Source organism: Hyperolius riggenbachi, chromosome 12 (assembly GCF_040937935.1).
Source record: "Hyperolius riggenbachi isolate aHypRig1 chromosome 12, aHypRig1.pri, whole genome shotgun sequence".
NCBI classification, from domain to species: domain Eukaryota; kingdom Metazoa; phylum Chordata; class Amphibia; order Anura; family Hyperoliidae; genus Hyperolius; species Hyperolius riggenbachi.
This window is the reverse complement of record NC_090657.1, coordinates 18,139,699-18,151,968: the sequence shown is the minus strand read 5'-3', so window position 1 is coordinate 18,151,968 and position 12,270 is coordinate 18,139,699. Positions and strand designations below refer to the sequence as shown.

The following is a 12,270-nucleotide window of genomic DNA, read 5'->3' as shown; positions in this document are numbered from 1 at the left end:
ACCTGGGGCTACCCCCTGCTATGGCCGCAATAGAAGCATAGGGGGCGATATACAGGCTGGGAACGCGACAATCACTCGCGTTTCCATGCCTGTCGGCCAGTGACGGCCAACCGGAAGTGTTCGCCGGCGGGTCCTGGACCATCGGAGCGGGGCTGTGAGGGCACCGATCAGCTGCAGGGGGCTGAGGGAAGTACCAGGTGAGTTAATCTCATTTTTTTCACTGACTTTAGGTTCACTTTAATCCAGTGTATGAAAGCGACTGGTCGCTACATACTATTGTATTGCAGCGGTTATTAATGGCTAGTGAGAGATTTGTACCCGTTACAGGCGATTCTGTCACACAGAATGTATACTGAAAAGAAAAAAATCCACAACAACGCTTACGCACGTAACAGAATGTGTAGATTTTATTATTAATGTTAAACGAAAAAGAGCATAACATTCTCTAGGTTCTTTTACACTTACAAAGTAACATAAAAAACATACTATACACTGCAGCAGCCCAAACTGTAAACCTGCGGTGCCTGCATGACATCACAAACCATGTGACCAGGCTCCAAACAGGCACCGCCGCTCCCACCATCCATTCCTTTTCTGTGAGGTCACCCGATATCACTGCAGATTATGGATCATCTCTTCTTTCGCTATGAGATGTGTCGTTTTATTTACCAGCGCCATCAGAGAGTTTAATTTCTGCGACCAGTCATTTAGGAGGTCGTTGGGGTCCTTTGGCCTCTGGAAATTAATAATGCCAGCCAGTCGGTCCACCTTGGCATAGATGGTCTTGTTCACAACTAAATTAGAGAGGAATTCTTCGGATTCCTGAAAAGGACACAAACTAGCGCTGTTAACAAGTCGCTAAAACAGTTTGATACATTTGTGTATAGATCAAGTTTCAGCTTCCCGGCCAAATTAACCAACCCAAATGTTTATTCTAAAGAGATCAATAAAATCCCAATAATCTGAGGTTGTTGCAAGTGCCTGCTACACATACATTTTAGGAGCGCTAAGGTATGCCTTTAAAGGACTTCCGATGTGAAGTTACAAATCTAATTTTTACTCATCTGGGCCTTCTTTCAGCCATTTGCAGCCATCTGAGTGCCTTGCCGCAGCCCCGGGTCCTCCGCATTGTCCCCCTGGCCGCCCGTGATGATCGCGACCACGCCAGCGGTTCGGGTCTTCTGCGCCTGAGCGTTCACGTCATCTGGCGTGTACTGTGCCTGCGCAGTAGTTGTGCGCAGGCGTAGAACAAGCAGAGATGACGTGGATGCGCAGTCACGAATGTTTGGGCAGGCGCAAAAGACCCAACTCTCTGACGGGGTCCCGGACATCACGGGTGGCCAGCGGGTCAACAGCGAGGAAATCAGGTACTGCGAAGGGCTGAAAGGTGAGTAAAAAAAAAATGATTTTTAACTTCACATCGGAAGTTCTTTAAAAAGAGGACCATTGGTGAAAGAAAGCCTGTGCAAGAGCCTGCAATTTAAAGAGAACCCGAGGTGGCTTCCTAAGAATGAAATCCGCACACAGAGGCTGGGTCTGCCTATACTGCCCAGCCTCTGTTGCTATCTCAATCCCCCCCTAAGTTCCCCCTGCGCTCTGCTATGCCCCATAAATCACAGCTGCGCTGTCAACACGCAGCGTGTCGCAGCGGGCTGTGTTTACCTCTATAGTGTCACTCTCCACGCTCCCCCCGCCTCCTGCATAGCTCCGGTCCCTGCCTGCGTCCCTTCACTCCAATTAGCGGGGAGGGAAGGGACCAGAGCTATGCAGAAGGCGGGGGAGCGCCGAGACTGACAGTACATACGTAAACACAGCCCGCTGCGACACGCTGCGTGTCGACAGCGCGGCTGTGATTTATGAGGCATAGCAGAGCGCAGGGGGAACTTAGGGGGGGATTGAGATAGCAACAGAGGCTGGGCAGTATAGGCAGACCCAGCCTCTGTATGCAGATATTCTTAGGAAGCCACCTCTGGTTCTCGTTAAGGCTTTCTATTACTAATGCACAGGGCGGAAGGTTATAAGATTGAACAATCACCATCCCAAAATGTATTCATGATCAAAAACCCCATCCTCCTTCATATGCAAGACAGCAGTGGCCAATTTTCCAAGTTTTCTTAAGTTCTGTGTCCTCCTGCGTCGTTGTGGCCTGCGCCAGCTAGGCAGCCATTAAGTAACCGATGGCCTATGAGCTGGAGTGGGCCACAGTGACACAGGTGGGGTTGGCCACAGTTGGGGAAAAAAAAAACAAAACAAAAAAAAACGCATGGCAGCTTTGCCTATGATGGGACAGAGTTTCTGACAATGAATCAAGGGGCAAGTGGGTAAGTGATTAACCCAACCTTCCGCCATTCCGTACCGCGGTAATAGAAAGCCTTACACTTACTGATTCAAATGCAAGCTCCAAAGATTTGCATTAACTAAATCTGCATCAGCTCAAAGTTAGTAGCCACTCATCGACCATGTGTAGCTGTAAAGTGCTCAGACGTGGAGTTTCTTCAGTTATAAGGTCCCTGTATTGCTATTCCTCATATAAAAAAGATGGCTGGTCCACTGATCAATAGTGGTGCAATCTGGTTAATTGAAAGTTTCTGCCATCAGAAATCAACTGAGGAGTAGTGATCAATTTACCGCCTTCCATCACCTGATCGCTATCAGATTTATGCTCAGACAGGATTGCGATCACCCATGCTGGCTTTGCACTGACGAATGTCAGAGAAAGCCAAGTGTCAGTTAACCCCGGTCATTCCACTCCTCACTGATTAAATCGGATATCGTATCTGTCTGAAATACAAGGGAACTGAAATTAACTGCACGCTCTTGGGAACAAACTGGCAGCTAAGTGGCTAGAACGTTTGCCTTGCAAAGTCCCCGGTTCAATTTCCAGCCAGGACAGCATAGAGCTTTCTATGTTCTCGCTTTGTCCGCTTGGGATTGCTGTGGACCATTTTCCTCCCACAAACCAACAACTCCTCTGAAGGGCGGTAAACAATAGTAAAATGCCTTTAGCTGCGCTCTGGGATCGCCGACAATCCCGACTCCTAAACTACTTGCCGTGTCTCCCAAGATCCATTTCCGCCAGGTTTCGGTGCATAGCCCTGCCCCCTAGCACAAGAGATCATTGGATTTTCTACATTTGGAGATGGAGAAGCACCTATGACCTTTTGTGCTAGGGGGCGGGGCTATGCACCAGAAGTAAGCGGAAACTGACCTTGGGAGACACGGCAAGTAGTTTAAACTTTATTTACACAAGATAGAGAAGAAAAAAAAAACACCCCTGGAAATCAGAGCAAAAACACTAAGGGCTGGTACACACCAGAGCGGTTCATGAGCGTTTTTAAAACCGCTTGGGGATAGAAAACTGGTTGGGGATAGAAAATCGCTTGGCTAAAGTATTTCAATGGACTGGTGCACACCAGAGCGGTTAGTTTTTTCAACAAACGCAAACTCGGGGGCTGCAGCATTTTTTCGATTTCTGAGGTGTTTCTGCCTCAAAGTATAGGAAAGTGGAAAACTGCTCTGAAAAAACGCTAGATCAGAGCTGTTTTCCAGGTGTTTTTGTTACAGTAGCTGTACAGTAACAGCTTTACTTTAACAATATATGAAATCTGCTACACAAAAACGCTCCAAAAACGCTAGGCACGTTTAGAAAATCTCTCTAAACATGCCTAGAATCGCTCTGAAAATCTGCTTCAAAAACCTCTAGCGTTTCGCTGATCTGCTAGAGGTTTTTGGTGTGCACTGGGCCTGAATGCGGTTTTGACTAACCAATCTGCTTTTACTTTCTTAGGTGAACGTTCTGTCTAGAGTTTCCAATGGTCATTTAACTCATCAGGAAGCTCCCCTCGCAGCTGCAGCAGTAAGCAGGTTTTCTGCTGTCATTACACTTGGTTTTATCACACATTACTCACATCGACAGACAGGTCAAGCAGCTGGGCCATCCTCTTCCTTGTGATCCGGGTGTAATATTTGGCCATGATCCTGATGTTCTGCAAACACAAACACAGCAGACTGTTAGCTAGAGAGACAGTGATGCTTTCTTTGCAAGTGTTCACTGTAATTTATCACTTGTTATTGAAGCAGAACGTTGGCTGCAATATACAGCCAGCAGATGAGAGGACAGGTCAGAACATGTCTGCAATGAGGGAGAGACTCTGGGCCTGATCTACTGATCTTCATACAGTCTGAAAGCGACAGAAACACTGGGAGCAGTTGAGTGTTTGTTTGGTTTTTGTTTTTAAAAATGCCCTTTTCCGTGATTTTTTTTTTCTTCTAGTTTCTGCTCCCCTCTCCCCAAATCTAACCTACTACTGTACAGCCAACCCCCAAACCCTTCACCCTACTCGCATAAAAGGGTCTTTAACCATAGGGTGTTGTGACTCACCTCTCAATCTAATACCCAAAAGCCTCCTGAACACTGGATATAGGATCAGACCAACCATTAGCAACACCCTCAATCACACAATTCTGCTCACCCCATTATGCCTATTATGTACCCCCTTATTAGATAGGATGGCAGAAGGCAGTTATTAGATTTAATAGCCATGCCCCCTCCAATCATCAGCAAATAGAAATTTTAATGGAGTATGAGACATACCTCTTCCCACAAGTCCCCTGCCATCCTATCTAATAAGGGGGTACATAATAGGCATAATGGGGTGAGCAGAATTGTGTGATTCTGCAAGAATATTGGCTTCTGCAATAATATTGTGTCACCCCACCAGAGGCTGACTAAGCAGAAACAGACAATTTGGGGACTGCCATAGGCACCCTTATTAAAGTGTAACCAGGGCCAGTGCTTCCATTGAGGCTAAGGGAACAGAAACCTGAGACCACATGAACTGCCTGATTTATACTTTTCTGGGGCTTCCTCCAACCCCATGAGGACCATTGACGTCAGGCAGTTTGGCTGAGCGTGTCTGCGGACCTTTAGAATTTACACTAATCAGCATAAATGCTTTAAGAAGTTGCCATGTTCAGTTTTGAGTTTCATTTTAACCAAAGCCTGAAAGTCTGGCTTAGAACGTACATGTTCCACTACTCGATTCTTCAGGTCCTTCCAGTGCTTCTCCCCCTCCTCGTTGTAGCTGAAGACGTCAGTTGCCACACTGTCCAGAGAGCCTTCTCGCAGCTCCTTGCCATAGTCCTCCACCAGTGTGCTCCATCTCATCAGCTCCATGGTGGTGAACAGCTTCAGCAGGTCTCTGTGGGGACAAGAGGCAGCTCCATAAGTGACAATGCTGCAACCTTCCCAGGCAGGAGTCGCATCAGTCTCCAGTCCTGATACTATGGGTACCCTTGTCGTGTCGTATATAAATTACCCCCCACCCCAAAACAAGGAGCACCTCGCAGGCTAATCATACTGGAATTCACAAACTTTCATGACAAAAGTCAGAAAAAGGATGAAGTGCATTAAAGGGGAACTTCAGCCTAAACAAACATACTATCATTAAGTTACATTAATTATGTTACTTAAAATAGATAGGTAAATCTCTTACCCACAGTGTTTAAAAAGAACAGGCAAATGTTTGTGATTTCATGATGGCAGCATCTTTTTGGTTGAAAGGAGGTGACAGGGAACATGACAGTTCCAACTGTCCTGGTCACCCCTCCCAGCTGCGTGCGCTAGGTTTCAAATCTCAAATTCAAAATTTAAACAAGCAAAAAAAAACAGCAGAAGGAGAACATCATCAGAAATCCCATCATGCTTTGCACAGCATCAGGGGTAAAACGCCCGGGCAGTTTTCTTCTGTGAGGCTAAAAATTAAGCTTCTGTAAGAAAAACAAAATTTCTGATGCTGTGAAACCGTTAAAGAAACACCAAGCCTTTTCAGTGCTGCTGAGTAGATTTTTAGTCCGGAGGTTCACTTTAATATCGAAAGCTAGATTCTTTTTTTTCTGGAGCTCTAGTGAGAAATCTGCGCAGATACAAAGTCCATTTCTGGGAATTAATAAAAAAAGAGACACAACAGGCTTACGCACAGTGTGGCTGGGCCGAAAGGCATAGAAGCCTGCAGGAAAGCAACGCTGCCTGCTAATGCCGCTCGCTGGTGTGGTGTAAACACTGCAATGATTATTAGATATTGGAGTTTTTCCATTTCCAGTGTGTCTGTTAAACAAAAACTGTAAACACCACAATGGCACTCCAGTGTAATAAAAAGTAGAGTGTTGGCTTATCTCCTAAAAAGAGCCACAATAAGCCATTATGCTTACAAAGTAGGCTGTTCTTTTATTATAGTTTTAAATCCTTTTATTAGATGTGGATGCCGCTTCTTGTAGCGTCCTGCAGTCATCCTGTGCTCACGCCGGTCCTCCCACGACCCTCCAGCAGCAACAACCCCCTCAGAGCTGGCCAGTCGGAGGCTACTGCACATGCGGAGGACCTGATTGCATACCTGTTGTCAGGAGCCATCTGCACATTTACAGTAGCGATTTTCCCATACTCAGAAGGGGATGAGATAAGGACATGTGTGGCCGGCCAACTTTGAGGGGATTGCCACTGCTGGATGGAAGGTTGCGGCATCCTTCTCATAGCTGGAGGGAAGTACAGCATTGACACAGGATGACTGCAAGGGGCTGCAAGAAGGTAAGTTACATTTTTTTTTCTTCAACTTAACCATTTAGGCCTTTTGGACGTATAGTATATGTCCAAAATGCCGCATGTGCACTCCCGCGGCCAATCACGCACGCTCCCGGGCCGCAGTTCGCTAGCCCGGGGATCAATGAATCGGGACATGGTGTCTGATCATTGATCCCTTTCCCTGGCAGAAAAAGCAACAGCTTCTCTCAGAAGCCTCGCTTTTTCTGCCTCTGACATCACCCCCCCACGTCCCTCTAAGCGTACATGCCACGCTTAAGGTGCGTACACACATGCGACTATAGTCGTTTGTAACGATCGTTCCCCGATCTTTACCAACGACGATCGTTACAAAAAACGAACCACCGACTATTAAGGCAAACGACGAACGAGCCAAATCGCTACAAAAGAAAGTTCTGTCTCGGCGGATTTTAACCAACGACGATCGTTTGCAAAAGTAGTACATCGTTGGAAACGATCGTTCGTACTAGGCTTGACATGCGCATTTCACTATTTCTTCGTGAAACTTCTTTTTTATGCGCAGGCGCAATAGTTGCTTTTTGTGATGTAACGTTCGTTCTAACGATCAGATCATTACACACCTTTTAAAACTAACTTTAGTTAGGTCGTTCTTTCATCAATTAAAAGTTCGTTAGTCGTTCTTAACGAACGATCGTTGTCGCATGTGTGTACGTAGCATTAGAGCAGGGGCGCTCACACTTTCTTGGTTCGCGAGCTACTTTCAAAACTGCTGAGCCCAGGAGATTTACCACGCCCCCCCCCCCCCCCCCCCCTACACACACACACACACACACACACACACACACACACACACAATCCCAGCATAGATAGGCATAGTTGTGCACAGAGAAAAAGTAATTCCTGCCTGTCCCAGATTCAGGCTATACAGTTAACCTCCAGTAGACAAACACAGAACTTCTGCTACCATATCACCAGCATCTGAGCAGCTCCCAACAATGCATTTGCACTTCAAAGCAGAGTCCCAGTGCCATTTACAGGATAATGGTTTACAAAATGCTGGGTTCTAGTTTCAGCCAAAAATCACGCTCTCCTTCCCTGCTTCCCACCTAATTCTCATCAACATCAATCCCTTGCCTGGAGAACGGCTTCCCCTTTCTCCCATTGCTCCTGTGACCCCATGCTGTTTTCCTGGAAGGGTGACCAGCTTATTACAGAGGCATCCTCAGCAATGAGGGAGCTACATGCAACTGCAGCACAGCTAAAACCTGATCAGTCGGCAGAGGCTGGAAGAAACATGCTGTGCAGACAGCTGCCAGCAGCAGAGGCAGGGACTCAGAGAAACTTTTCTGCTATTGAGCAGCACTACTGACCTAAGGAGAGCTTTCTCTGCTCTCTGCTAGCCGGGAACTCTTGCTACAACACACACCGGCAATCCTGGAAGAGACTCTGCAAGTAGTCACATGTGGCCTGGAGGGGAGGAGAGATTTCTCGCAGCCTGGAGGGGAGGAGATGTTGTATCCTCATTTGCTCATTTCTCCTTCAGCCATGCCTCCCCTACAGCCACGCCTCTCCCTTCTCCTCTCTCCTCACTGATGCTGCAGAGGCAGCAAAATCTGACAGCCGCTGTTTGGCCGCGATCTACTCTGCAGGCGGTCGCTATCTACCGGTAGATCGCGATCGACCTATTGGGCAGCCCTGGCTTAGAGTGACGTAATGTAAACAAACTTATGGTTGCCATCTTGTGGCCAAATAGTAAAACTACATCTACATGTTTGCTGGCAAGATCCGGAATTTTAAAAGGCAGCCATGGGTGTACAAGTCCTTAGGCAAAGGATCCCATTTATCCGTGATAATGGTAACAAAATTTATTTTGTAAAGTCTCCTCCACTACATGAATGCAACAATAGGACCGGTCCTCTATGTCTATGAATAATTAGCCTTAAAGGGACACTTAAGTCAAACAAAAAAAAAATGAGTTTTACTCACCTGGGGCTTCCAATAGCCCCCTGCAGCTGTCCGGTGCCCTTGCTGTCTCCCTCCGATCCTCCTGGCCCCGCCGGCAGCCACTTCCTGTTTCGGTGACAGGAGCTGACAGGCTGGGGACGCGAGTGATTCTTCGCGTTCCTGGCCACAATAGCGCCATCTATGCTGCTATAGCATATATCATATACCATATAGCAGCATAGAGGGTGCTAATGTGTCTGGGAACGCGAAGAATCACTTGCGTCCCCAGCCTGTCGGCTCCTGTCACCGAAACAGGAAGTGGCTGCCGGCGGGGCCAGGAGGATCGGAGGGAGACGGCGAGGGCACCGGACAGCTGCAGGGGGCTATTGGAAGCCCTAGGTGAGTAAAACTCATTTTTTTTGTTTGACTTAAGTGTCCCTTTAAGCTTGTTAATTTTTGCGATGATTACTATAGTGTAAGTCCACTCAAAGTACCTTACGTTGGATGCTCAGGTCCCTTTCTTCCGCTATCCGTGTAGCTGGGAGCTTCAGAGCCTTCTTTCTCCGTCTAAACTCTAGCGGTGCCCGGCGGCCTACGTCACTTCCCACTGGCAGTTCCAGTGGTGACGCTCGCTCTTCCGGGACTCGCCGCTCGTAGTGTCTTTGTTGCAGGTGACGTCACCTTAAAGATATAGGAGCTATACTAATAAACTCTGTTTTCCGTTTGTCAAGATATAGAAGAGTTGTGAGCCGTGGAAGCGCTCAGCGGCTACCTATTTGTATAAAGCTCCTATAGGACCGGTCCTATTGTTGCATTCATATAGTGGAGGAGACTTTACAAAAGAAATTTTGTTACCATTATCACGGATAAATGGGATCCTTTGCCTAAGGACTTGTACACCCACAGCTGCCTTTTAAAATTCCGGATCTTGCCAGCAAATTTGAACTGCTTTTTTGAGATCGAGAAGCTTTCTTTTCTCATGGTTTTAGAGGGTTACGTGTGTTTGGTCATTAGATTGGGTGAGATTGTATGGGTGGTATGAGTGTAGATTGTATTCAAGTGGATCTGTGAATTTTAAGAATAATTTTCATTTTATTCTGTTTGATCTAATTGATTAAAAGAAATTAGTATTTTAGTAGCGCATGTTCCCTTTTTTACTATTTTATTTAGCTAAAGGTTTGGGGAAACCCTTTTTGGAATATTGCAGCTTAATTAACTCACTAGCGCCGCTTCTTACCATTTTAAAATCTTTTTGCATGTGTGTAAAATTGTTTATTTTCACTGCAGAAAGCAGGAGAAGCTCTGATCATTGGCAAAGGCAAGAATCTCCCTGTGCTTATGCCTGAGCTGAAGTACTACAACCTGATGATACAAGTGGACCAACACGAAGAAAGCAGGAGAAGCTCTGATCATTGGCAAAGGCAAGAATCTCCCTGTGCTTATGCCTGAGCTGAAGTACTACAACCTGATGATACAAGTGGACCAACACGAAGAAAGCAGGAGAAGCTCTGATCAATGGCAAAGGCAAGAATCTCCCTGTGCTTATGCCTGAGCTGAAGTACTACAACCTGATGATACAAGTGGACCAACACGAAGGCTCCTACCTGTCCTGAATGGGAGGTGAAAATTGCTCGGATGCATAAAGTGAAACACGACTGAGGGCTGAAGTGGTTAAGTAACTCTGCAAGTGGTCGTTCTCCAGCAAAAGGTAAATTATGCAAAGCATAAAAAAATACCTCCCAACAGAGCTGCAATACAGCGGCATCCACCTCGAATAACAGGATTGAGAACTATAATAAAAGAACAGTCTACTTGTAAGTGTAATAGCTTATTGTGCATGGGCCCGATCGGGCTGGGCTTTTGCTGCCAAAGCCGGAGTGGATCCATGCTGCTGCGCAGAAAGTGCATCAGCTGCCTTCGGGGATCTCTGTGCTATAACAGCCTGGTGAAGGAGGACAGGGAAGAGTCTGGAGGATGCAGAGGCTTCCTTCTCTCCAAGTATGTTATTTTTTGCATTTAAATCCAGGTTTACGGTACTTAAAGAAGACCTGAACTTCCTCTCTGCTCTAAAAGATCAGCATAATGACTTTTAGGCTGCATTTCCACTTGTGCGGTGCGAATCGCCGCGGTAAAAATTCGCATGCGGATGCGAAATTCGCATGCGGGTCCATGCGAATTTTCATGCGTATTCGCACGCGAATTCGCATGGATGACGATGTATGCGAATTTAACCATGGCAGTGCTGGTGTGCTTTTCCATTGTTTCTGTGCGAATTCGCATGAAAATTCGCATGAAAATTCGCATACCCAAACCTCATGCGAATTTCCTATTAAATGCATTGTATGCGATTCGCATAGCGGTATGCGGTATGCGAATTCTGATGGCTCTGCCATGCGAATTTTTTCTGCACAGAAAAACGCAAAGGAATCCTGACAAGTGGAAACAGTCCCATTCACTTGTATTGCTATGCGAATTTGCATGCGAAAAACGCATGCGAATTCGCGATAGTGGAAATGAGCCCTTAAGAAAAACATTTGTTACAGCTGATACAAATCCTGCAATAAGTCTGCAGTGTGTCTACTTTCTGCTTTCATGGAAGTAGACAGATTGTTAAACCTGAGACGAAAGAAAAACGTTTTATACGTACCTGATGCTTCCTCCAACCTCCTTCAAGCTGCTCAGTCCTTCGCCGTCCTCCACCACCTCCTGGATCCTCCGCAATTCAGTCCGGTAATTCCGTCAGTCGGCACATACGCGATCAGGACATGCGCGCTCCCGTCACCAGTAGAGTTCTGCACCTGCACAGTACTACTGCGCAGGCTGGGTGAATGCATGCGGCCAGACGGCACCTGCTCTGACTGTCGGATTTACCGGACTGAAGTGTGGAGGATCTGGGAGGCGGTGGAGGACGGCGAAGGACCGAGCAGCTTGAAGGGGGTTGGAGGAAACCCCAGGTATGTATAAAACCTATTTTCTTTTGTCTCGGGTTTACTTTAACATCCTGTGTTTACAAATTAGATGCTCTGCCGTAGCAGAGGAGATTCCCGAGCTGACACCGCTGAGATCAAATTACACTGATGATTAGTCACAGATAAGAGGGAATTAGACAGGCTAAACTCTATAAATACATACAGGATACATTTCTCTTTGTTTTACTTCTGTCCTGTGCTTGAGGTCCACTTTGAGATAGATAAAAACCCAGACAGACAAGTGTGATTCATATAGGCTCATCTCCATCAGATTTAAAACAAAATATTAGCAATCATTTTAGCAAACAGAATACAAAAAAACCCTATAATTATTACAGAGCGATCAGGTTTCCTCCCGTCTAAGCAAACAGTATAATGTCTGTAATAGGCAGCTTCAAGAGAAGGCTCATTAGGTAACAAACGCTCCCTCTAGTTTTACTGGGTAGAATGGTTACCTTGCCAAACTCTCTGCTGCCACTATTGTTTGGAAAGAAAGTCGTTTGATGAAATGACCTCAATAAATCTCTTATTCCAGTTGAACAATGAAACGCTTAATGAATTAGTTATTAAAAAAAAAACCCAAGTCTGGAAACCTTACAACAGGGCGGATTATCTCTGCCCAAAAATGTATATTGAACTATTCTGCAACACAAGTTTTACAGTTGCACTGCTGGCTAGAACCATATTATAATATATTAAGGCATGCTTTCCAAAAATTCTGCCTTAAGCATCTCATATGACCCATGTGAAACATACAGGATCTTCTCAAAATTTCTGCAAAAGGATTCCCGATCAAGTATT

The 12,270-nt window shown here is 46.1% G+C and overlaps 1 protein-coding gene across 1 annotated transcript in view; it reads right to left on the bottom strand.

Moving 5' to 3' along the window:
- Positions 1-389: 389 nt before the first annotated feature.
- PSMD12 (proteasome 26S subunit, non-ATPase 12) overlaps positions 390-12,270 on the bottom strand; it is a 32,673-nt gene continuing 20,792 nt past the window's right edge. Inside the window, exons 9-11 of the mRNA XM_068264045.1 lie at positions 5,027-5,201; positions 3,909-3,986; positions 390-822 (exon numbers count right to left, since the gene is read on the bottom strand). Coding sequence (XP_068120146.1) covers positions 613-822; positions 3,909-3,986; positions 5,027-5,201 — 463 coding nt within the window. The 3' untranslated portion in view covers positions 390-612. The remainder of the gene's footprint in view (positions 823-3,908; positions 3,987-5,026; positions 5,202-12,270) is intronic.